Source organism: Pinus tabuliformis, chromosome 3_1 (assembly GCF_031772625.1).
Source record: "Pinus tabuliformis cultivar Carrire ecotype Pingquan chromosome 3_1, CPIR1, whole genome shotgun sequence".
In the NCBI taxonomy this organism is placed as follows: Eukaryota; Viridiplantae; Streptophyta; class Pinopsida; order Pinales; family Pinaceae; genus Pinus; species Pinus tabuliformis.
The window spans coordinates 836,560,267-836,585,879 of NC_142301.1; the positions used below are offsets into that span (position 1 = coordinate 836,560,267).

General features: G+C 37.8%; 1 protein-coding gene across 4 annotated transcripts in view; it reads left to right on the forward strand.

Annotated features, from left to right (window-relative positions):
- Positions 1–2,849: 2,849 nt before the first annotated feature.
- The window catches only part of LOC149190093 (uncharacterized), a 230,443-nt gene continuing 207,679 nt past the window's right edge, over positions 2,850–25,613 (forward strand). For 2 of the 4 annotated variants that reach the window (XM_089412030.1, XM_089412031.1), the window contains exons 1-2: positions 2,858–4,256; positions 22,121–22,200. In XM_089412030.1, the coding sequence (XP_089268156.1) occupies positions 3,975–4,256; positions 22,121–22,200 (362 nt within the window). In that variant the 5' untranslated portion in view covers positions 2,858–3,974. Of the gene's footprint in view, positions 4,257–22,120; positions 22,201–25,613 lie in introns of all 4 variants that reach the window. The other 2 variants (XM_089412035.1, XM_089412032.1) reach the window with 2 other exon arrangements.

The following is a 25,613-nucleotide window of genomic DNA, read 5'->3' on the forward strand; positions in this document are numbered from 1 at the left end:
TAAGTATTATTGTTATAAGATCAATAGTATCCATAATTATTTATAAATCTTAAAAGTTTTTTCAAATAACTTAATTTTAAAAAAATGACTACTTGACAAAAAGAAAACACAAAAAATAATTATAGATATAATATATGTCAAAACTTCATTTTATTTTACTTTAACTCATTACAAGACCAATAATAAATATTGTTGTTACAAGATTGAATAGTATGCATTATTGTTTGTTTATTTTTTAAAAAGGCGACTATTTAAAAAAAAAACAATTATAAAATTTAATATATCTCAAAATTCTATTTTATTTTTCTTTAACTTATTACGAGACCGTAGTAGATATTATTGTTACAAGATCATAGTATGTATTATTGTTTATTTATAATTTTTAATTTTTTAATAGAGAATTTGAATATTTTAGAAATTTAATTATAGAATTCAACATTTTTCAGGATTAAACGACGCATAAAATGTGTAACAAAGAAGTTGAATAATTTTTTTTCCATCACTGGTTATAAGATTGGTAATGAAAATGATTGTTAGATAGAAATCTTCACGTTATAATTAGAAAATTTAGTTTTTAAAGAAATTAGTTACATTTTTATAAATCTAATTTCATTTAAGGTTTTGTTTTACAATTAACTTAGTTAATTAGTTAATTTTTTATAAATCTAATTTCGTTTAAGATTTTATCTTACAATTTCATTTTTTAAATTTTAATTAGAAAACTTAATCTTCAAAGAAATTAGTGACATTTTTATAAATCTAACTTCTTTTAAAATTTTGTTTTGTAATTCTATTTTTAAAATAAATAAAAATAAACATAAATTTTGGAGTTGTTTTTAGTGCGATTTTTTGGACTTTTCGGTGCCGGAATCCGGTGAAAAAATTTAAGGTGAAATCTTGATTTGTGTTATTTAAACTAGTTTTTTTTGACTGTATATATGGATCCAACACCTTCAAAAACCGAAAATCCCCAGGGCACTCCGATTGCACAGGATTACCCATCAAACTTGTGATTTCAATAAATTCCTACTGAATTTTAGAGAAATTTGACGTAAAAACCCACTGTAAAAGCTTCCAAAAAGTCGCACTAAAACAACTCCATAAATCTTACTTTGAGCATTTATTATTATTTGTGATTCATAACCCAAAGTTTAATACTCAAAGATTGTACATCTAATTTTGATATTTTATTTTATTTTTATTATTTATAAATATATTTTTTTCTTTTTATTTTTCCAAATAATGTTTAATTAAACTTAATCTAATAAACTATCACAAATAATCCTAATATATATATATATATATATATATATATATATATTTCATCAAATCCTTGAATTAATTATCTCTATAATATACTTAATATTATAAACCTCACTAGATATTCCTAGTCTTCTAGTCAATCAAGTGCATCAAATATAAATCACATACTTTAGATTGATACATCATACTTTACATTTAAAGGAATTATTTATATATATATATCAACTTAGTTTATATATTTAATTAATCTCTTGTCACTTTACCTCTTTTTTCTTTTTACAAATAATCCCCAAAATTACACACATATATAATCGGATCCTTGAATTAATCATCTCTATAATATATTTAATATTATTAAACTTCACTAATATTCCTAATCAATAATCCCCAAAAATATATATATATATATATATATATATATATTATCCGATCCTTGAATTAACCATCTCTATAATATACTTAATATTATTAAATCTCACTCGATATTCCTAATCAATAATCCCCAAATATATATATATATATATAATTGGATTCTTGAATTAACCATCTCTATAATATACTTAATATTATTAAACCTCACTGGATATTCTTAATCAATCAAATGCATCAAATATAGATCACATACTTTAAATTGAAAATCAAATATACATCATACTTTGCCTCTAAAATTTCACTGAATAAAAAACATACTTTTATATATATATATATATAAACTAATTAATCTTTTGTCCTTTTATTTTTTAATTTTTTTTATCACAAATAATCCACAAAATTATATATATATTTCTTCGAATCCTTAAATAATCATCTTTATAATATACTTAATATATAAACTCATTAGATATTCCTAATCAATCAAGTGCATCAAATATAAATCACATACTTTAGCTTGAAAATCAAATATACATCATACTTTACCTTTCAAATTCCTCTCTTAATGAAAAACATACTTTAAAATTTAAAAACAAAATACATATATATATCATTTAATTCAACTTAGATTATATATATATAATGAATTTAAAAACAAAATACATATATATATATATATATCATTTAATTCAACTTAGATTATATATATATATAATGAATTTAAAAACAAAATACATATATATCATTTAATTCAACTTAGATTATATATATGATATCTTGTCCCTTCGGTTTTTATTTTTTCAAATCCAATTTAACTTTTCGAGATTTTACCATGCCTTCGCCATTTGAGAAACAAAGTTGTTAGACAAATGACGTAGCAAACACCTCACCTCTCCCCGCCTTACTTTCAAAACCAAAACCGGTCCCCATCCCCACGTCCTACATTGGATGGTTTCCATTACAACAAAATCCTTTGACAATAGCGCTTTGTAAGGTATAAACGAGGACTTAGCCAAAGTCGTGAATATTAAAAATAAGTTAAACAGGACAACCATACATCTATTTAATATAATGCATTTATTTTCGTTACAATAAACAATAAAAAAGCATTAATTTAATTCGGTGGGGTTTTGCTTTTTGGAATTTGGTTATTCTGCTCGGCTGGACTGCACTCACCACTACAGTCGGACAGCTCTGTTGACAAATTACAACGAGATAGAGCAAAATTTCGAGTCCGCGGGGTGGGGGATCTGTAGTTCATTTCCCCTCCTTCATACATGTTATGGTCGCATCATCACACTCACATCTAAACAAAAATAAATAAAATGCAGCACCAAAAAGGGCAGCATCATCCTCGTCGTCATCCAATCGCATCTAAGCACCAGGTACTCTCCGCATCCAAACCCTCCATTTTCCCAGCGAATTCCTGGATTCTTCCGTCAAAGCTTCCGACTGCGACCACCAGAGCCGGAAAATATCATTCGCGGCGCTCTTTTGCGGCTCGCGCAACGTTGGCCGTGTTCTGCAGGCCGAGATCTCCTGTGTAAGGTATTCTTCGCTCGATTTGATCCTGGATTACTCCAATATTTTCAAGGACGGCGTGGTTCCGCATCTGTTGGTCGTTCGTCTTGTAGAGTTGTGAGCATTGTTATGTGTGCTCCAGAATTTCATCGGATTTGCAGAGAGTCCAGTCGAAAGGGTTTGTTGAACTTAATTTTTTTATGCTTTTGATTTTATTTATGCGATGAATGTGGGGGATCTTCGAGATTCGCCGATAATTATGGAGCTGCAGTGTGATCGGAACTGGATTCGGGAGGGAAACATTTGAAAGATTCCTGTTTTGAAGACAGACAGATAAGCGGGAGATGTTCAGAGTGACATTTAGAGCTTTTGACGGAGGTAATGTGTGAATCGGAGATGCAGAGTGATTTGACTTTAATTCCTTATTTTAAGATTGATGTTTCGAAGATAAAGAGATCGATGGGCAGGGGATGCAAACTGATATTGAAATCCTTTGGCGGAGATAATGTGCAAATCTAGATGACAAAGTGATTGTATATAAATTCTTGAGATTAAGATTGATGTCGTGACGATACATAGATACACGAGCCAGTGATGCACATATTTGTTTAAAGCATAGAAAAGAGCCAATCAGAGTTTTAGATTGCCTGTATTTATATTTTTGATGCTTCGGAGATAATATAGTTAGAGATGCAGAGTAACGTTTAAGAGCACTTAGAGATGTTATACTAAGGCAGGGATGCGGAGTGATTTGGAAGTGACAGCAATAATGATAATGAGAAGAGAGAAGGTGTGAGGAGGCGAGCCAGTAGAGAGCTATGTCCTTTTCAGATCCGGAGTTGGGACGGCAGGGGAGAAGGCCTTCTTCTGCTTCCCATAATAGTTTTGCGGGATCTCTTTCCAAATTTAGAACTCCAAGCCGGAGTCCAGATGTTAAGCAGAAGCCTGGCCCTTCTAGACTGGCAATGGTTGCTTCACAGAGGCAACGACCTTTGCAGAGGAAGCCTCCAGAGCCTCTTCGACGTGCCGTGGCCGATTGTTTGTCTGCGTCTCATCATGCGACGTCTGCATTCACGTCGGAAGCATTGCGGACACTTCAGGTTAGTACAATATGATCAAATTCTTCTTAAAAACTTATAAGTCACTGCATGTTGAATCCCCAAGCTACTGGCTTTTATTCTGTTTCTTTCTGATGTATGTTTGGCATTTTGTTTGCACTAACAAGTTTTATTGGATTGGAGGCATTTAACAGTTCCTACTTAATGTATCCATAATTCTTTATATCGACCACAAATGAACCTTTTTTTCATACAGCATATGTTATTATATTACAGTTTAAATCAATATTTATGCAAATCAAGATTGCCAAAACCAGGAGCCAAAGAGTGGTCACACAAGACCCCTCTTTCTACTTAAGCTAGGAAGGGTAGCACCTCTCCTCTTCTTTGGCTTCAACTAGAAGAATATCCACATCTTTCCTAAAAATGGCACTCCTAGCTGAAATTTGGATGTCCAAAACTGATCAACTGCCTCACGAGTTAATGACGCATTCTGTGTGTATTGGACTAAATAGGTACACAACATGCGTGCTGCTATTTGTATTGTGGCCCGCTTGAAGCTGTTGTTGCCTATTGTTTGTCATTAATCATAGTTAAGTTTTTAAGGGGAGTATGGGGAACATAGATTGGATGAGTAGAATGCAACAATTGTGCAAGGGCACGTGCACATTTTCTTCTTGTAGACAAGTTGGGATTTATGGACTTGGTGCCTTGTAGAAATTGAAAAAGGCTACCTTGAGTTCATCCCAATCAAAATCTTTGTTCCAAACAGGCTATTCTGGTTCTCATATGTTGTGTGAGGATACTTTGGTTCCTGGTCTAATGTAATATTCTTTTATTTATTTTTTAATTTTTTTGATAAATCTCACTTCAGCATTCTTTAGAAAATTCACACAATTAATTTTTGTCACAAATTTTAATACCACCATGGCAATTTTGCAAAAATGAGCAAGAAAAGCACAGACAATATTTAATAGGAAATCAACCTTATTTCATTAATTGTAATATGATATTACATGCCAAATCTAGATCAGAACCTGTTAAAACACTGACAAATATCTGAATGGCTGACAATGGCTGGAAATCTACTCCAAAATAAACAATACAGCCTCCATATCACAGCTGCAAGACTCTTCCTGACCTCCCAAAACTGAACCGGAAATTATGTCCAAATTGGAGATCTGGGTGATCCCCACTCCAATCCACAGATCTACTCCGGATCTGCTCACCAACTGATGACGAAGAAGCTCAATGAGATCTCTGGATGAAGTCTCTTCAATAGTGAGTTGGGGTTTCGTCCAACACACACAAGGAACCCAAGGGTTTTCATCCTAGGGCTGTCTGAAAGCTGAGAACCATGTTTCAAAAAATTCTTCAATAGAACATACTCCAAATCCAAGATGCTCCCAAATGACTTGCTCCCCTCATTTTAAAGATTGGATGGATCTTTCTCCAGCCTTCTAGAAGCACTTTTATTTTATTATTTTATTCCAACTCTAGAAGCTTCTCTCTTTTATTTTATTTTATTTAAGTCACTTTAATCTCGGAAAATGGTAAATCTGCCTCAATGATCTCTCTGGCACTGAAAGTCACTTTTCATCATCCTACCCTATAGATCTCTTCATCCTGGTTCCAACAAGCTATTACACTAAGGTGTTTCTCCAAACAATCTGCTCCAAATAAACACCTTTAGCGTATTCAATTAAAATATGCTTGAAATCACCCTGTTTTACGAGAATCGTCGGAATGCAACAGAACCAAGAACAAAATGTGTGGAACTGACCGTGATGATGAAATATAGTAAGCGAACCTCGTGTGACCTCGTGTGACCTCTGTGATGATATAATCTCACTCCTGTAACCTGGCTGACACAAACCCTGGAAATCCATCCTCACCACATGGAAACCGAAAATGGGAACATTACATCCAATGAATCATCCTCGCCATTAAGGTTGTAAAGAAATATATCATTGGACACATTGATTACCCCATGTCACTTTGACAGTGTAGTTGTATGGGAACATGTTTCCAGCATTTGCAATCTATAACTTCTTTTGTCATGTGATTTTATCCTCTTCCTCATACTAGACGAATTATGTTATCTCTTTCTCCAAGTTGCCTTCCATCAGGTCTCCTTAGAATCAAATCCTGGCATAGATTGTTTTATCCTGCCCACTTCTCTTCTTTTCTGCACCTGTATCATACTTCATTTCAGTTCTCACGTATATGCTCATTTTAATACTTTTTGATTTGTCACTTAAGACTGATCGTACGACAACATTAGATTTATCCAAACATGATAAAGTAATAAATGTTTGAGTGCAAAGGAAACTTGAAACTCTTGTTAATGAAAATTTGGCGGGGCTGCCATATGCTCATTCAGTTTATGGAGTTTAATGCACTTGATTCTGTAGAAACATGACAGCGGTATATCCAGTGGTCATCCCAAGTATACTCTTCACCCCAGATGAGAGATGATAGAAACCAGGTTTTACTTTCCCATAAAAGTGATGCCTATGGTGCCAAGATCTGATCTTGTGTATAGAATTAGTTCCTGTTCAAAAGAACCAGGTTTACATAACTTGATATTGTGAACTGGCACCACTAGATTAAAGTCAACTCTGCTCTATGTGTAAATTGACAACACAACATCAATTTTTGCTTTAATGTTGTTTGATGAGGAGATTATGATAGTACATTTTTTCAGTATTTCTACTGCAATCTGATCTTTGGAATATTTTACATGTCAGATATTTTTCATTTTTTCACCAAAGGAAAACCTTGTAGAATCCCCCTTCTTCCTTGGAATATCTGGATGGAGGGCAGTTCATCTACCAGCCTCAATAGCAGTTGGTTACCCCAAGGGAGTCGATCAGATTTGAAACTGTGACCAATTGCCTCCCTGTCAGCAACATGCCTTGGCCAGATGGTTCAACTGAATGATCTAATCCTTGGCGCTTAGATATTTTCGTTTTACACACTGCATGCTTTATTTCTTTTTAATTCCACTGAGATACTACACTTCTTGTCATACTCAAAAGTTATTATACAGGACACATATGATGGGGGGCTTGGAAACTGGTAGGTAGTGCTAGTGTAGATAATCACTAGAACATTAAGCCATGTACAATGGAAAATGGAGAAAAGTTAAAACATAATTTAGGAAGGACATGCATGTTGATTTGTGGTAGCATTGGATGTGCTCTAGCCATGATAATTGGTGGAGAGACTATAGCACATGAGATCTCCAAGACCCAGAAATGGTTTGGGGAAATTCCACCTGGTTAGAGAGATTAAAATAATTAATATTTTTAATGGGGTTCCTAAGTCTAAACTTAGGAAAATTAAAATATTAATGGATATTAATATAAAACTGGGTGAGAATGTTCTAAATGACATGGATCAAGCCAAATCTAATCTTAGTCGTTGATTAGGGACTTAATTTCTGTCGTTGAAGACTCAACAAGAAAAGTATAAGAGGAGGCTTGAGGGTCAGTTGGAGATACACCAAGATTGATCAGTCAGTTCGATTTTCTGGAGCGGGGTTTGCTGAGAAAATTCAAACAAGTGATCTGAGTTGTAGCGAGGGGCAGTGAATACATAGGAGAGAGGCAAAGATAGTGCTAGAGGGCCAGCGCAGTGATTGAGGAGGCTACGTAGAGGCAGTTAGAGACTGCACAGAGGCTGAGGGGCCTGCATGGGTGACACAAAAGGCCAGAGAGTTGATGCAGAGAGGCAAAAGGCTGAAACAGAGGGTTCTAGAGCTACGCAAAGGCTAGCAGGGTTGAGGCAGAGCCTTGGAGAAGCGCCAGAAGGATTTTCGTGGGCAGACTAGTGCTTAGAAGCTGAATATCTGCTTTCGAGAAGAGGTATTACTGTCGTGTAGAAATCTCTGTTGGGTGAGTCAGTTTGGCATCCTAGTTGTGCTCGAGAAAGCTGCTTAATAATAAAACCCTCAGAACTGTTGCACCGGTTTTCCGCATTGGGTTTTTCTGGGGACGATTGTCCAAAAATAACAGTGTCCCTTGTGTGTTTGTCTAGTATTTCAGTTGTTGATCTGTATATGAGTTAAGGCTGCATTTGTGTTTATTTTCAGTATTTATATGTATAAATAACTTGTTAATGGAATAAACAAGTAGATGAAATAAACCAGATAATGCAGTAGGAATTTCTGACGTGTTAGACTTAGAAATTTCAACATGGTATTAGAGCATTGAAAATCATAGGAGGACTGAAGGCACTAGCGTAATTAGAAATATTCACAGCAGTAGCAGCTATCCCGAGAGACAGAGCTGCTCCTAAGCAGAAAGTACTAGAGAAGGAGTGATGCAGAGGGTTTGTGTCATCATTTCGAGCCAAAGAGAGGGCCAACGTAGAGGCAACAACAGGTAGAAGAGGCTCATGAATAACCATGTCCTCCTACTCAGTCAAGTAGGCTTGTCACAGCTGGCCAGAGGAGTGATTCAGGGCTTTGTCGGGATTGTGCAGAGCTGGAAGACTCAGTTTCTTCAGTTGTTGGGGCATAGGTAGTTGTGGGCAGATTATGGATTAGGAAGCTGGTGGGGTGTTGTTGCTGTCGAAGACTCGAAGTAGAACAGTACCTAATGGGACAGAACCAAGGTAGAGGGAGTCGCTGCCTTGATGGATTTCTAGCTAAGAAATCCAGGTCCGAGTTGTAGTTGCAAAGAGGATCGGATCGATAGTTGGCTGGAAGATTTTCTAGTAGGGAAATCGAGACTCAGAGGGAGTCTAGGAGCGAACTTCCAAGAGGGAAGTCGAGACTCAGAGGGAGTCTAGAAAAAGAGCGGAGATGGCAATGAACGGACTAAGGGATTAGGATAGGTTGGACGGGGCCTTCAACTTTGTCATCTTGAAGGCCAGGATCTTGTCTATTCTAGATAAACATCGCATCAAGGGCTTCACCTTGAGAACCGTGCCTATCCCAGTCGACCCAGCTGATAATGAAAGGTATGACGATGCAATGGTGAAGGCAAAGTGCATAATCCTTGATGGGGTCAAGGATCATATAGTACCTCATATTGCCTAGAAGAACACGACAAAGGAGATGTGGGATACCTTGACGACATTGTATCAGGGCACTTATGTGCAGAGGAAGATGCTGTTGGAGAATCAGCTGCGGTCGTATCAGATGTAGAAGGGGGAGCAAATAGATCTATAACTCAGCAGGTTGCAAGAGATTTAGGACCAACTTACTTCCATAGGGGCCACATCGGATCAGGAGTTCATGGTGAGGACTGCCCTGAATGCAGTCTCCGAGGATTGGGAGACATTTGTCCAAAGCATTTTGGGCAGAGCTGATCTTCCAGGATGGGAAGAGATGTGGGCAGCTCTTCACCAAGAAGAGATTAGACAGTTAATTAAGGCGGGAAGTAGCAGCAAAGGAGGTCGAATCAAGAAAGAGGAGGAGGAGGATGCGGCTCTGGCATCTATGGGACAATAGGGGAAGAGGAAGGACATCTCCAGGGGGAAGTGCTTCCACTGTGGGGAGCTGGGTCATTATGCAACCCAGTGTCCTAGGAAGAAGAATAAGGGAGAGGCTTTTGACTCCAAGGCAGCTCCGACTAAGGCGGAGAAAGAAGTCGAGATAGATGACGACTGTGCCATGACTACTTATGAACCTCTAGAGAAGAGGTGGGGAGACATTGAGTTGTAGTCAGGAGGACTACATAAGATGAGGGACATGATCCTTGAGGTACCTAAACTCTTGGATCATATTTGGCTACGGGAGCCTCGAATGACAGTATATCGGTAGAAGCAAGATGCGATGGAGCGACAAGGCAGTGCAGAGGTCTGTGGCAGCGCAGTGGGGGTTGCAGCAGTGCGAGAGGCATAGAGATGGTTGCAGTAGTGCAAAGAGGCATAAAGGTGGTTGCAGCAGTGCGAAAGGCACTTAGGTGTTTGCAGCAACACAAAGGCAGCAGAGGTATCTTCAGCATCAGGAGGCTTCCGGACTGACAAGGATGTCAAAATATGGGTAGATCAGTTACTTACTTCTTGGTAACTGAGTTGCAGTGCAGCAGTTAGCAGTGGCAGTGCTATGGGCAGCATGACGCAACATTTGAGAGAGTTGTAGTGCAGATGCAGTGTTGGGAGTAAGCACCAGCAACAACATGGATGCAGAGGGAGCTGTAGTATAGATGTAGCAGTGGCAGTGGCAGAGCCATGGGCAACAGTACAGGAAACAATAGTGCAGTGGATGTACGACAACAGCCCGGCATCAACACAGGTACCGGTGCTGGAGGATCAGGGTGATGTTCAGTGGTGGAGCATTACTAGAGCACATTCCTCGCTAATAGGGAGTGTTGATTTGTGGTAGCATCAGATGTGCTCTAGCCCATGATAATTGGTGGAGAGGCTATAGCACATGAGATCTCCAAGACCCAAAAATGGTTTGGGGAAATTCCACCTGGTTATAGAGATATTAAAATAATTAATATTTTTAATGGGGTTCCTAAGTCTAAACTTAGGAAAATTAAAATATTAATGGGTATTAATATAAATCTAGGTGAGAATGTTCTAAATGACATGGATCAAGCGAAATCTAATCTTAGCCGTTGATTAGGGACTTAATCTTGGTCGATGAAGACTTAACAGGAAAAGTATAAGAGGAGGCTTGAGGGTTATAGTTGGAGATACACCACGATTGATCAGTCAGTTCGATTTTCTGGAGCGGGGTTTGTTGAGAAAATTCGAACAAGTGATATGAGTTGCAGTGAGGGGTAGTGAGTACATAGCAGAGAGGCAGAGATAATGCTAGAGGGCCAGCACAGTGATTGAGGAGGCTATGCAGAGGCAGTTAGAGACTGCACAGAGGCTGAGGGGCCTGCGTGGGTGACACAAAAGGCCAGAGAGTTGGTGCAAAGAGGCAAAAGGCTGATGCAGTGGGTTCCAGAGCTACGCAGAGGCTAGCAGGGCTGACACAGAGCCTTGGAGAAGCGTTAGAAGGATTTTCATGGGGCAGACTATTGCTAAGAAGCTGAATATTTGCTTCCGAGAAGAGGTATTACTACCATGTAGTAATCTCTGTTGGGTGAGCCAGTTTGGCACCCTAGTTGTACTCAAGAAATTTGCTTAATAATAAAACCCTTAGAACTACTGCACCGGTTTTCCCGCATTGGGTTTTTACGGGGACGATTGTCAAAAAAATAACGGTGTCCCTTGTGTGTTTGTCTAGTATTTCAGTTGTTGATTTGTATATGAGTTAAGGCTGCATTTGTGTTTATTTTCAGTATTTATATGTATAAATAACCTGTTAATGGAATAAACAAGTGGATGAAATAAACCGGATAATGCAGTAGGAATTTCTGACGTGTCAGACTTAGAATTTCAACAATGCACAAAGTTACTCGATGGAATGAAATAATTGCATTTGAAGAATAAAAGGGAACCACATTCCCAAGAGGGAGTCATTATTACAGTAGTGAAAATAATGATTATTGTATAGAAAAGGGCTTGAAAAGGATATAGAATTCATGGAGGAAAAATGTGAAAGTCATGTAATCAAAGTGGATGATATTGATAATGGAATTTCAGTTAAAAAGGATATTTCAAAGCTTTTAGTGGAAAAAACGACTCTAAATTCTTCTGCAGTTGCACCAATGCTATAGAAAATACATGATGTCTTATTACTTGAGGAATACTGCTCTTTAGGCGAAGGGTTAAGAAAAAGTTGTAAGCAATCTATGTTGGACAAAAGAAAGCTGAGCTAGGAAATGTATTAGAAAAGATATTGTGAAATTGAAGTCCTTTCACCCTCATGGTTAGAAAGAAAGGTGGCTAAATATTTTCAATTCCCACCCCTGTCCAATAAAAGGAGTAAACGAATTACAGATGGATTTAAAAGCTAATTGCAAAATATTTTTATAGTGTTTTTTTTCTTCCAGGTATCTCTTAATGGAGTCTTGAAAGTCCAATAATAAAAAGTTAAATGAGAAGTATTTATAGGCCATCATCTTGACCTCTTATTAAACTGATCCTTATTTTAGTCATAACAAGCAACTTGTAATTTGTAGAAGTGTTTTATATCTCATTTGCTAATGACATTATTATTCATGAGTGATAATTTAGGGTTCAATAACTTATCATGATATTAGCATAGAACTCTACTTCACAGTGCCGTATGAAAACATTTAAAAATGGATGATGCAAAAGATAGTGTTTGAACCCAAATTTAGGCAATGAGATAATAAATTCTCCCTTAATTTTTTTAGGATGAAATGGTATCAAATTGTGGATGGTGGAAACTAAGTCTTCATTTTTTTTTATTTATATTTGCCTTGATATTGAAATTATGCTTAAAACCCAATTGAGAAGCAACGTTTAAACAAGATGAATAGTTTAAAAGGACATGCACATGCCATCCTTTATGTTCCATAAGGGACTTTGCACATGAGATTAAGGAGAGCTAAAGTAATGATGCACTCTGCTGATTATCAGGACACTTTTCAACTTCAGACAGGACAACTCCATATGATACGAGTCTTGTTAAAACCTGATTGTCAAGGAATAGGTTGTGAATTGACATACCCTTAAGAAAATATGAAATCTTTCTTTTTGGAGATGGTGCGTTACTCCTAAAAGCATGTCGAAACCCTTTGGACACGTTTCACTCTTTTAGATTTTAATGTTGATGAAACAAGTAGGGAAGTTCACTGGCTCTTAAAGTTGAATTCCTACAAATACTTGGCCATTTTTTTTACCATTCGTCTCTATCAGAGACGTATGCCTCAAATGTGAATTGGGTCTAGTTTGGGTGGTTAAGTGGAGAATTTGTTCTTCTCCTTATCTAGTTTTAGTGCCCGCTTGTGACATGTTTGCTCCTCGTGAGCCAAATGGGGCCAGCAAGGTACCAACAATCTCACCCTTGCTTAAGTGCTCGAGGATGGGATGAGATGTTTCCAAATGATTTTTTTAGCATGAATGGTTAGCTCATATGATTGTCCCCAATTTTGCTGGGCATTTGGTTAGTTCTATCCTAGTGGGTGTTTGGTTCATATTCCCTTGGGCAAGATGCACAAGTCTACGCTGACAGGTTTACAAGGGGTGTCATCCATGAATATTGGGAAGCATCCTTTGGGTTTTCTCCTGTGATTGTCTTTGGAAAACTAGTATGCCTCAAACCCTAGATAATAATATAGATTCTTCTTGATAGAATTGTTGTAGATAAATGCTTTGCCATAAAAAATGTCTTAAATTTTAATGCTGGTAAACAGATCCCACCATTTATCTAATTGTGTTTTATAGCCTAATGATTTCTACCATTCCAAAGTACTACTATGCAATTGAGAATTTGTTGGTAGATAGTTCATAGTGGATGATATTTTCCAATTGAAACAAACTTCTTGGCAGTAAAAACAATGGTATATTGTAAAAAGAATGATATAGGCAATCAATAAGACCAAGGAGGTTGAATGGATTTTTATTTGTGAGGAAGGGGAAGACACATAAAATTATTAGAGAGAAATTATGCTGGTAGGAATTTGTTAATGAGGTTTGTTAAGATAATTTATAGCATAATAACATGACAAGAAAGAAAAGAGAAAGATTGTATATATTTGTCAAGGATATTGGGAATATTTTGAACCCTTGAATCAATTCCAATGGTTTCAATCATTATCCTAATCAAAATTGTGCAAAATTGTAGACATTATCTTAGAAATTAAGAAAGAAGTGGATAAGTGTTGGGAAAAGAATAGGGTATTGGCAGATATACTGTAATATGTATGTTCCCCATCAATGTATGGGATTAAAATCATTAAGGTTTAATGGTCACAATTGAGGGGTGAGCCATAACCAAAGCATAGAGGCAAAAAGAGGCTAAAAGAATAATTGTTTCTCGAAGGAGAAACACTATCTAGTGGATGATTAAGGTTTTGATGCAACTTTGGTGAAAAAGTAAAATATTTTTTGGCCATTAATTGAAATTGGAAACTCGAAAGGTTTTGAACTTAGTGAAAGTGATAATTTTATGTTGGTTACAACTTTGAGTGGATATAACATGATGGTTGATATGATTGTGGCATAGATGTGAGCAAGCAGGAATTGATAGGTCTCGAATATGTGGGGAAGGAGGTTGGTGAACACTTACCATGATTGGTACTCAATGGATCTTAAACTAGAGATGCTAAACATACAATCTTAAGTGAATTGGGAGATAATGATCTATGGGTAAAACAACGGTTGCAGTTCAATACCACTTTTATGACTCGGGACTAAACATATAATAATAGTGGATGATCAATCGAATATTTGTTTTATAGCACGCCCAATGAAAAGTGGCGAATATTTAGTAGAATATATTGCTTGCAAGACAGATAAAGTGGCTATGCATATTGTTGTAAACTTTTCGTGTCTTTGTCTTCAAGCTGCCGTTTGAAGGAGTTGTGTGTATTTGTAATGCAACCCCAATTGCAAGTCAAGCCAATTCTTTGTTGAAGCTCAACATGCTACATGTTTCTTGTACCAACAGGAACCAAGCCATTTCCTATTAATAATGGCATAGATATTAGGCTCATATAGATCCTTATTAAATTTCACTATAAAGTGTTTAAACACAGGAAGTAGGGTCCATACCAACATGTGTATTTCAAATGGTGGCTAGTGACGAGTTGTGCCCTAATAGGATTGTATTATGTTCAACATTTGCTTCCTTGAAAGTCCTTAGGCACTACTTATATTTTTAGTGTCAATGTTTTAATGCATCCTTTACGGAGTTGTTTAGTTATAGGAATTTCTCCAATTCCTTTCTTTTCTTGCTAGAAACCCTTTTGGTCTTTGTCTTAGTTGAGAATTATTAATCAAGTTTTAATTGAACTACCTACTTGTATTTTGAATATTAGGTCCTTTTTGATTGAATGTTTCTTCTACCCAACTACCTTGCCTTGGCGCCTGTGGTGGCCTCCTCGACTGCCTTTCTCCTTTCTCCCTTTACTAAACTCCTCAACATCCTTTGTGTCCCCCACAACACCCTCCTCCTCAATGTCATCCGTGATTCCAAGGTCCTCCTCCATAAACTTGTGACCACTCCATCCTCTTTTGCGCACCCCACCCACTCGACATCTCCCAAAACCCCTCGACCTCCTTGTCATCCCTTTCACTGTTTAGATTACCCATGCACTTGTCCCCTTTTTCCTCTCTTGCTTTGGCCTTCTCTTAGAGCCCTCTGATTTCCCCATCCCCTTCTTAGTGACCCTTGATTGTCTCCACAATCCTCTAATACTCGCCCCTGTCCTCCTCAAACTTCCTTCGAATCCTTGTGACCTTTTAATCCTCCTAGTTTGCCCCTTTCTCATCTTAGATCCCTCTTCTTAGGCCCAAAACCCTCAAAACCTCATTTAAAGCTCTTTCCCTTTTGGCAATCTTACAATCTTTTCGTAGTGGTGGGTTTGGTGGGTTCATCTTCTCCCTAAACATGATATATCTCAAACATTTTGGTCATTGTAGTGTTGACAACAACCAATGGGATAATTATAACCCCATGACCACCACTTTAGAAGACAATCCAACAAATTTCTCCCATTAGGAAACCTAGGTGAAAGCCATTTTGGCGAAGTTGGAAAGAGTGGAGACTGAAAACAATAGGTTACAATTTGAGCGCACTGATCTCATAAACACGTCGATGGAAGTGGAATTCAAGAATCTCAACTTGAAATATTCGGTAATAAAAAAAATGAAAAACCAAGAAAATCCACATCTACAAATCTTGCTTGGGGATTCCTCGACATTGCAATTTGAAATTTTAGACCTTAAAAACATACAATAGGAGATGAGGTCCCAACATGTATTATTCAAATAGAAGACAAAAATTTAGTAGCAAACTTTAAAGTTCAAACACTTGGCTATAGGTTGTTTAGAAGAAAGAGAGGAGCCCTCTTGCTTGCTTAAGTTGAAGGGGTCCAACCCAAAATCACAGAGGAATGCTTAAGGTGAGCCATGGAGCTCAAACTTAGGGTGCGCGAATTCCGTCCTGCTACTTCTCTAGACCCTGTGTAGATGTGAGCTTGTTCTCTTCATGACACACTTGATTCAAATGAAATTAGCTTTGAGCAAGCTTAGGTTGGTGCCAAGTCAGCTCTTTTCTTCCACTTTAGGACTCCATGGAATTGTCTTAGAGCCCATTGGGCCAAGATATGACTTTCTTTGCTCTCGCACAAGTTCTTTTTGGTTGTTGATCTCATGAGATTCCATTTGGTTGAGCTTGAACATTTTAAAGAATAGGTAATAGTAGCCAGGAAAGAGGGCAAGTGGGTAGTCCCTCAGGACCTCATAGCAGTTATCTGGTTCTGCCCCTCTCTTTGGGTTGTCTCGTCACTAGCCTTTCGTATGCCCTGGTCATTGGGTTGGGGGTGTGTTGTTCACGATTTCCATTGGTTGGTGGAAATATAATGGTGCATTTTGCTCTTCTTTGAGTACACTTTATGATGTGCTTGGGACTTAATCCACAACCACCGTTTATCTTTGTCTCGTAGACAAGAGACTTGTGATTCTAATAGTGTGAGAAGTTCTAAAGGGGTAGCATTCTTATTTGTGACTTCCTTCAAGATAGAGTTTCTATGATTTCCTTTGATGAACTTGTGAGGTTCTTGTTGTTCCAAGTTTCATGAAGTGGCCCCTACCATGAGATATTTACATTGTAGTTTGATGTTCCCCCCATCTTCTTTGCTTTTCACAGTTCACAGTTAGCTAGATTGGGATCCTTTCTCTTGGTGATTTTATTCTTTTGGGAGGCTTCAATGCCCATACTAGGATAGTCAGATTTTGCCTCATGACAGACTTGAGGATGCCCTTTGCATTTAGAAGAGATTGACCCTATAATTGTGGGCCTTCATAGGGCATCATATGATGGTTTTGGTTACAACCTATGGGAGGCACCTTCTATAGCTTGGGGAATATCATGTTCTATTTGTCCTGAATGTTCTTGCATGCTACCCTAACTTGCGGGGTTTCACATGCTTCCCTTATAGTGGCAAGTGCAATGTGGTTGGTTGTGTCTTGGCCAACTAAAAGTTACTCTGTCACATCCTAAACTTTTCAGTTACCCCATTCCCCCTACAAACCATGCCTTTCTATCTTTCTCCATCTTTACCTCTCCCACTTCCCCTACATTACCCCTTCCTAGTGTCTTTAACACCACTATCTGGTTTGATAGAAAGCTTACAGACTTCTATACCACCTTCTTTCATCAATTGATTCATCCCCTTTCCCATTTCTCTTTGTGCCAAGGGATATAAGGAAGCATTCTCCATCAAGTAAAAAGGAGCTAGGTGATGGTACCTCCATCAACTCGAGATTGAAGTCTATCGAGATAAGAAATGAGCTTGAAGATGTTGTCAAGATTGAGGGATGGGCTCCATTAGCTTGGATGATGTTGTGAGGAACAATTCATTTGAAATGGATTGTAATGGTCTTTCCTCTTTCCACATGATTGTTATCAATAGTTCAAAGGCTAGGAGTTGGATTTTCTGAACCATTAAGAATAATAGATGTTTAAAAAGTTGCTTCTTTGAAACGTCACTACCAAAAAGTTGCTCTTCAAAAGAGTGTCTTGAAAATGGACCTGGAAGCATTGGCACTCGACAATAGATAGGAGGTATACAATATCCCTGGCAAAGTTTTCAGTAGGACTTATGTATCAAGCTACATTTGGAGTAGTAACCTGTATTTCAAAATAAATGTAGTCACAGGGATATTGGATAAAGCATCCCTAGAGATGTTGAAGATCATAATCTTGGTCTTACTAAGCTTAACTACAAGCTAGCTGTGATAAAAATAATCATGCTAGTCTCTAGAGCATCCTAATGTCTCCCTAAAGCATCAAGAGGGAGGCAAAAGGAACCACATCATCTACAAAGAGAAGTGATGAAATTAAAACATGGTGGAAACAACATCCATCACCAACACTTATGTTCTCCTTGAGGAACTCATCAATACAGTTCCCAAATAATGTTGGAAGGAGGGGATACCCTTGTTCGACTCAAATAATGCTTTTTAGATAATCCAAAGGACCAATTGACATTTTGAAATGATTGGTTATTTCATAAAGTCTCATGATTGCAATAATGGGTGACATAGATATACTGGTAGACTCTCAAACAAGAGGTGTCTAGCTATAGAATAAAAAACTTCCCTAAAGTCTGTAAAACAAAAATCAACCTTAAAATACCACTGTTGAGTTTTCTCGATGATGGCTTGAAGAGTAATCGTTACCCCGCTCCGCCTCCCCCAAAAGAAAGTTTAGCAAAATCATTCCAAACCGTAAGTGTTTAACTACTTGGATCAGACAGGTCCTTGAACTTATAAGTAGGATGAAATTATGAATGATATGCTGGGTGCAAGATATAGGAAAGCTCAAACACACTACCTCGTCAAAGAGATACAATAGGACAAGCAAGGTAGTCAACATCATGCTTGAGGAGCTCAACTTGAAGCCTGCTCCAGTGAATTACTTTGCGAGTTCTCGATTTTCTAATGGTCCTCACAAAAATGAGAGGAAGCAAGGGAAGAAGTAATCACTGGAGATTTATTAGGAATATCATCAAGCAAGACAGTTTGAGAAATCCAAGGTTAAGGGCTAATGCCAAGTGGTTGTGGTGGTGGGGTGGGTGGGTTGGTGGAGTAGTTAGTAATATGAATTTGATCATGAGCTCTGGCTTGGGTGCAGTAAGGAGAAACAGTTACCTTATTCAAAATACTATGTTCAACAGAGTGAGTACTATCTGAGTAGTATGGCCACAGGAGCAATGATGGAACCAGTTGAACTCCGAACTTGATTGGCTCCTGAAGGTTATGCCCTCTCTAAGAAACAATATTGAGTAGCTTTGACAGGGTCTTAAAGAAAGGCAGACAGTGGCCCCTCCTTGAATCTCTAAAAAGGCAATAGCACCTCTTTCTAATCTGACAGTAGATTAGGCATCTGATAATGAAGAGCTCCTAGCTTTTCCACCTCCTACAAGGAATAATATTTGCAGATCTTGTCATTGCAATTGGAAATGACGATGTCTATGTTGCAGCTGGTGTAGATCTACTCTTGAGTTAGCATAGAGGAAACCTCATGAAGTGTGATTAATGATGTTTTAGAGAGTCCACGTGGAAAGTCGAGCCATTCAAAATCTGCAGAAAGTGCTTTTTGTAGAATGCCAAGTTCGGATTGAGAGGCTTGGAAGGATTGAGGCTCTAGGCAAAATTCTTGCAGATATCTTCCTTGATCAACATATTAATCCCTCCCTTAGTAGGAGGGTCAGGAAATTAGGAAATCTTATGGGGTCTTAGAGGAGCAAAGAGCCAAGAAGGGATACCCCTCTTGTCTTGAAGCAATCTCACCTAGCAGCAGTTGTATGTGGAAAGTTGAGCCGTCCAAAATCTGTAGAAAGTGCTTTTTGTAGAATGCCAACTTGGGATTGAGAGGCTTGGAAGGAGAGAGCTAGGTTGTCTAGGCAAAATTCCTGCAGATATCTTTCTTGATCAACATATTAATCCCTCCCTTAGTAGGGGGGTCAGGAAATTATGAAATCTTATGGGGTCTTAGAGGAGCAAATAGCCAAGAAGGGATACCCCTCTTGTTTTGAAGCAATCTCGCCTAGCAGCAGTTGTCTGTGTAGTTTACAAAAATAAACCTGGAGATGCTCTCAATGTGAAGAGGTGAGCATCATAGTCAAATTGTATGATACCCTGGGGGACAGCTCATGAGTCTGTACTCTCCAAGTGGCCTCACTTTGTGTCCAAAATAAGGTCCCTAGACTTCTGACTGTGAAGAACTGTGGGTTTTATCATGGAATCAAACAACCTCATTTTTGATAAAATATCCCTGATTGTATAGTTGAAAGTGCTGTCTCTTGAGGATCGCCAGAGAAACATATCCCTTGCATAGGTGTGAGTCGTGACTGAGAAGCAGGTCTGAGGCTAAAAGAGGGACCAGTAAATTACTAAATTGTACCCCTAAGCAGGTGTAGAAAGTGGTGATGTGCATCAACTTCTCTCAAAAGGAAAATTGAAGTCTAGAAAGAGCGCCCTTAGCTGTAATAAAGGCTGTGCCTGTATGCTAGCTTTCCTAAGGTTAACAACCAGCTGTCTAAGGTCACAGAGTTGAGTTTTCTTGGTAATCAGTCCTGAGAGGAGCCCGGGAGAACCACATCATCTGCAACAAGTAGTGAGGTGAAGACATGGTGAAGGATGCAGCCAGTGTTTGCATATGTGATATTATCTTTAAGAAACTGACCAAGATTATTAATATAAAGCCCAAATGAAGAAGCAAAGATTGGTCCACTGGCTGCCAGCCAGGCCCCAGTCAGAAAGGTTCATCAAAATGGCCATAGCATAAAGTTTTCCAAACTTGTGGCCAATCATGACAGTCCAGTAAGTTTTTGGATCAGAAATGTCGCCTGACATGTGAATATGCTAATTCATATGTTGGGTACAAGAGGAAGGGAATATACTAGTCCTCTTCATGTGCCCTTATGGTAGCTGTCAGATGCAGAAGCAACTAGAGAATGCTCAGTTTGATTGAAAATGGGAAACACAATCAAACAAATTTGATATCTGCTACTGTGGGTCATCATAGAACAATAAACCACCGTTTTCTTTTCTTCAAAATAGTGCTGGTGAAAGTTTTCAACTGCCTTCTGCAGTGAGCTCTGCAGCTTCTTTTGACAATTGTTCTTATTTGTGAACACTGTATTTCACATGCACTTGCAAGAGTAATTTCGATTCCTGCGTGGAGGCCCTGAGTGGTCCAAAGGAACCTGCGTTTTCTGAAGCTATCGAGCCATTCTGTTTAAAGTAACACACACAAATCTATCAACAAGAACTTAGTTTCTTTGAGAGGATTTAGTATTTTAATGTACTTTTTATGCCAGTTTAGGGATACTATCATGACCAAGAATTTTTCCCCATGCCACAATAAATAAGGATGCATTTCATTTTATCAGCTATACTTGCCATGTTGCTTGGATTCAGTTTTTGAACCGCTTTTTGAACAGTCCTCAATTATTTATCAGTTATTTTCATCTCAAGCATATCAATGTCATTTTCCAACATATATTATCTTCATTTACTCATGCAACCTGCTGTGCATAGGATTTCCATGTTTCATTTTCTCAGTTGTAACTGTAGAGGCAACCATGGCCTCCTTTTTCCGAGCATATCTGGCTGTAAACTTTTGTCGTATTGTTTACAAAAGGGGCAGGTAGGTGTCATTTATTTGACTCTCTATCATCACCACTCACATGTAAATTCAATGATATCCAGCATCTTCCCAGAGATTTAATGTCTTAGCTTCCTATGATCTATCATAATTCAGATTCTCATGGTTTGCTTTTAGAGCCAAACTTTTTGCAAAGATTCATCTTTTGGTGATCATCATGAAACCTCGTTTAGAGATTCTGCTGTGCTCTTTTGGTTTTCAGTTTGCATTCTTGAATTTGAAGTGTGCTTTGAATTTTCTTTAACTGTTCTTTCACATGAATTTTATTCAATTTCTGATTGTGTGTCCAAACACAGAAGAACTCTAGATAAAGCCCTTTTGATATATGCTGTATTTGGTGCCGCTTTCTAACTTGTAATACAAAGAACTTAATGCGATAATCCATTGTATCCAGGAACATGGATCTGTGCTGCTTTGAATTTTCTTTAACTGTTCTTTCACATGAATTTTATTCAATTTCTGATTGTGTGTCCAAACACAGAAGAACTCTAGATAAAGCCCTTTTGATATATGCTGTATTTGGTGCTGCTTTCTAACTTGTAATACAAGGAACTTAATGCGATAATCCATTGTATCCAGGAACATGGATCTGTGCTTCTGTCACCAATGAATTTTCAGATGCTTACATTGAGATTACTTATGCCTGGCATGTGATACTGATTTGTTTGTCCATTTTTGTCTGGGCCAGGATTATTTGGCAAATGCATCAACTGTTGACATTGGATATACTGTACTTTTAGAACACGCGCTTGCGGAGAGGGACCGAAGGTATGTATTTTTCTTCTAATTCTTGTATTAGTTTGATTCATGTCCTTACCATGTGGTATTTTGAATGAATAGTTGTTTCAGTGTTCATACTGAGAGGTGAGATGCTCTACATCCTACTTGGGGTTGGGTGGGTCCATCAGTACTTTGTTTGCATGTAATGACATTGAATCTATACTATGTGTTAGGTCATTGAATATAATATCCCAGATCCATCTAAATCTAGTTTCGACCGGCTCAATATTGCTTATCTTGAGTTCAGAGGAATGATTGATGTATTGAATATTGAAATTTGAGATATTCAACCTCAAGCTTCGGAACATTGATGTGCATATCAGACACAGTTTTAGATGGGTCTGTGCTAGTGTATATTGATTTCCATTTGATATTAATGCGAGTAATCTTATTTGCTGTGGAGCTGACTCTGTAGTTACAACAAAATGCTAGGATGCTTTTATTAATATGTTTTGATCAAGAGTGGAGGCTTTTGCAGGTTTCGTCATTTGGGTCAGAAATGCAAGTGTGCATTTTGATATGCAGTTTCATCTTGCTTTGTATATTTGTTACTCTTTGATGTTATTTATCTTTGGGAAGCATAACGAATGAATGGAGTTAATGCATGCCATTGGGTTCTTAGTTCATTTATGATCTGTACACTGTTGTGGATGTTCCACCGGACAGTTCGTCATAACAGATTTATAATATTTGACAATTTTTTACTATGCAGTATTCTACTAAAGATTGCAGACTTAATATCATTAGCTTTAATGCAGAAATTACTGAGAATAAGCTAAAAGTGAATTGAAAGAGACAAACAATTACACACCGTCCACACAATGAATACAAGATGTACCCAATACAGGACAAACCCAACTAGAAGGAGAGGCCTATGCTTTTCTCTTTTCTTCTTAGTATGAAAAGTGAATACAAAGAAAGGGGTATTCTCACTGGCCAAATGTGGATGCTACAGGATTTTCTTCTTCCTCTGTTATGCTTCAATATCCCATTCTGGATGCTCTGCTCTCCTATGGAACAATACTCAATACAATAATAATGGAATCCCTACCTTTTTTAGAAGCCCATAATTTAGCATAGCCTGATAGTGGTCCAGGGTTAGGGTTAGGGTTCTTGCATGCCTGAACCTGCAATTAATGTAAGGGGTTTGGATCGTCTAGAATATTTTTGAAAGTCTACATGTGACTAACTACACTTGTGTGAGTAATAAAAGCTGACGTGGCTTCCATTCACTACCATGGTGGTTAACATGATAGGTCAACTTGCGGGAGGCATAACTCTAAGTGAGGTGATTTTTACATCATTGGAAAGCTCTGGAAGTGTAAAAAGTGTAAGTGTCAAGTCGGCTTATTTTGATGAGGAAACACCTATATATAGGGTAGCTCGACATCATTTCAGGTAGAGAATTTTGGTGGTCATCAAGTCTGAAACAAGAAGTGCGAAAGGGTCAAGAAAGATAGTCCTATAGCCAGTGAAGTGAAGCAAGGGGAGAGTGAGGTCTGTGATATCTTTTGGATCTGTTTTTGGGACACACGCGCAAAGAAGGAAGAGGACTTTTGCTGCACAGTGCAAAGAGAGCCGAGATGAATTACAGTTCTCTTAGGTAGCTGAGTTGGAAGTAGGGCAGGTTTAAGAGGAAGTCGAGGCAAGCTAGAAGGAGTCCCTATGCAAAGAAGGCCTAATTCTAGGAGGTCGAAACTAGTGAAAATATGAAGCAGAAGGAAGTCGAAATTGAAGAGTAGCTGAGAAGGAGGAGGGAGTAGAAGGTTGACTAACAATCTCATCAAGGGAACTTGTGTTTTGGTCTTGGAGTGGCAAATAGGTCATGGGTCTTGGTCTTGGTATTCATCAATTGGAATCTCTATAAGAAGAAGAATTTGTTCGGGTTTTGGCCCTGGCTGATAGCCTATATTCTGTGTCTCTTGTCTCTTTATGGTTTATGCTTGGTAGTTGTTTGATGAAGAATAACATTATAATAACATAAGTAAAAGAAGATCCTAATTAAGAAGTAAAAAAGAATTCACAAGTAGTTATCTATCTAAGAGAAATCACCTAATCTCGATGCCCTAAATTTCTCAACATGGTATCAGAGCTAATGTATCAAAGTCAAGGAAGGGCATCTTATCAAGCGACACTCAAGGATCAAATCTCGAAGGCATCAAAGCGAAGATCATCTCGAAGAAAAAATCTACAAAGGAAGCATCGTAACCCTAGATCAAAGAAGAAGTCTACAAAGAAGTATTGGGATCATCATCAAGGAAAGAAGGCCAAATCCCTACATTTACTCAAGTGGAAGAGATCTACGAATCAAGGAAGCTAGATCGAAAAGCATTGTCATCAAGATTCTAAGGCGATCTCTCTCTCAAGCAAGACCCCTACCATTGAAGACATCATCAAGAAGTCATCATTGATCTTCATCAATAAAGACTCCACCATCAAAGGATCCTAAGGAATCTCCCTCCGTGGGATCAAGGATCATTATTGAAGAAAACTTTCTTCATCAAGGAGAAGTTTTCTATTTTATATATCATCATCAACATCAAGAAAGCAACAAGAAGAAGGAGCATCCTATCAAGTAAGTATATTTATTTCCACATTTGAATCTGTCAAAATGTCTTTTTGCAAGGAAAGCAACAAATTGGTTGGGGCTTAAAACTATCTTGCATGGAAGAAAACGACAGATTTGAATCTCATTGAAGATGAGGTTATGGAACATGTCAAAAGATCTATCACTAAACCAAGAAAAGAGGATGCTCAAGATCTTGCAAAGTTTATGAAGAGTGAAATTAGGGCTCAAAGGATTCTTATTGAATCCATCAAGGATCCCCTCATCCCATATGTATCTAAACTTGAAACTTCAAAAGAAATATATGACAAACTGGTAGAGTTGTATTCCGTAAGCACTGCAAGGGGAATTTATCTCTCTAAGGCAAGAAATCTACAGACTAAAGATGTCAAAAGAAGAAGGTATAGCCTCATACTTTATGAGGATATCTTAGATCAGGGATCGACTTCAAGATCTAGGAGAAGTAATGTCTGACAGGGAAATGACTACAGTTGTACTAAATGCACTACCAGAGGAGTGGGGTAACAACAAATTGGTTGGGGCTTAAAACTATCTTGCATGGAAGAAAACGACAGATTTGAATCTCATTGAAGATGAGGTTATGGAACATGTCAAAGGATATATCACTAAACCAAGAAAAGAAGATGCTTAAGATCTTGCAAAGTTTATGAAGGGTGAAATTAGGGCTCAAAGGATTCTTATTGAATCCATCAAGGATCCCTTCATCCCATATGTATCTAAACTTGAAACTTCAAAAGAAATATATGACAAACTGGTAGAGTTGTATTCCGTAAGCATTGCAAAGGGAATTTATCTTTCTAAGGCAAGAAATCTA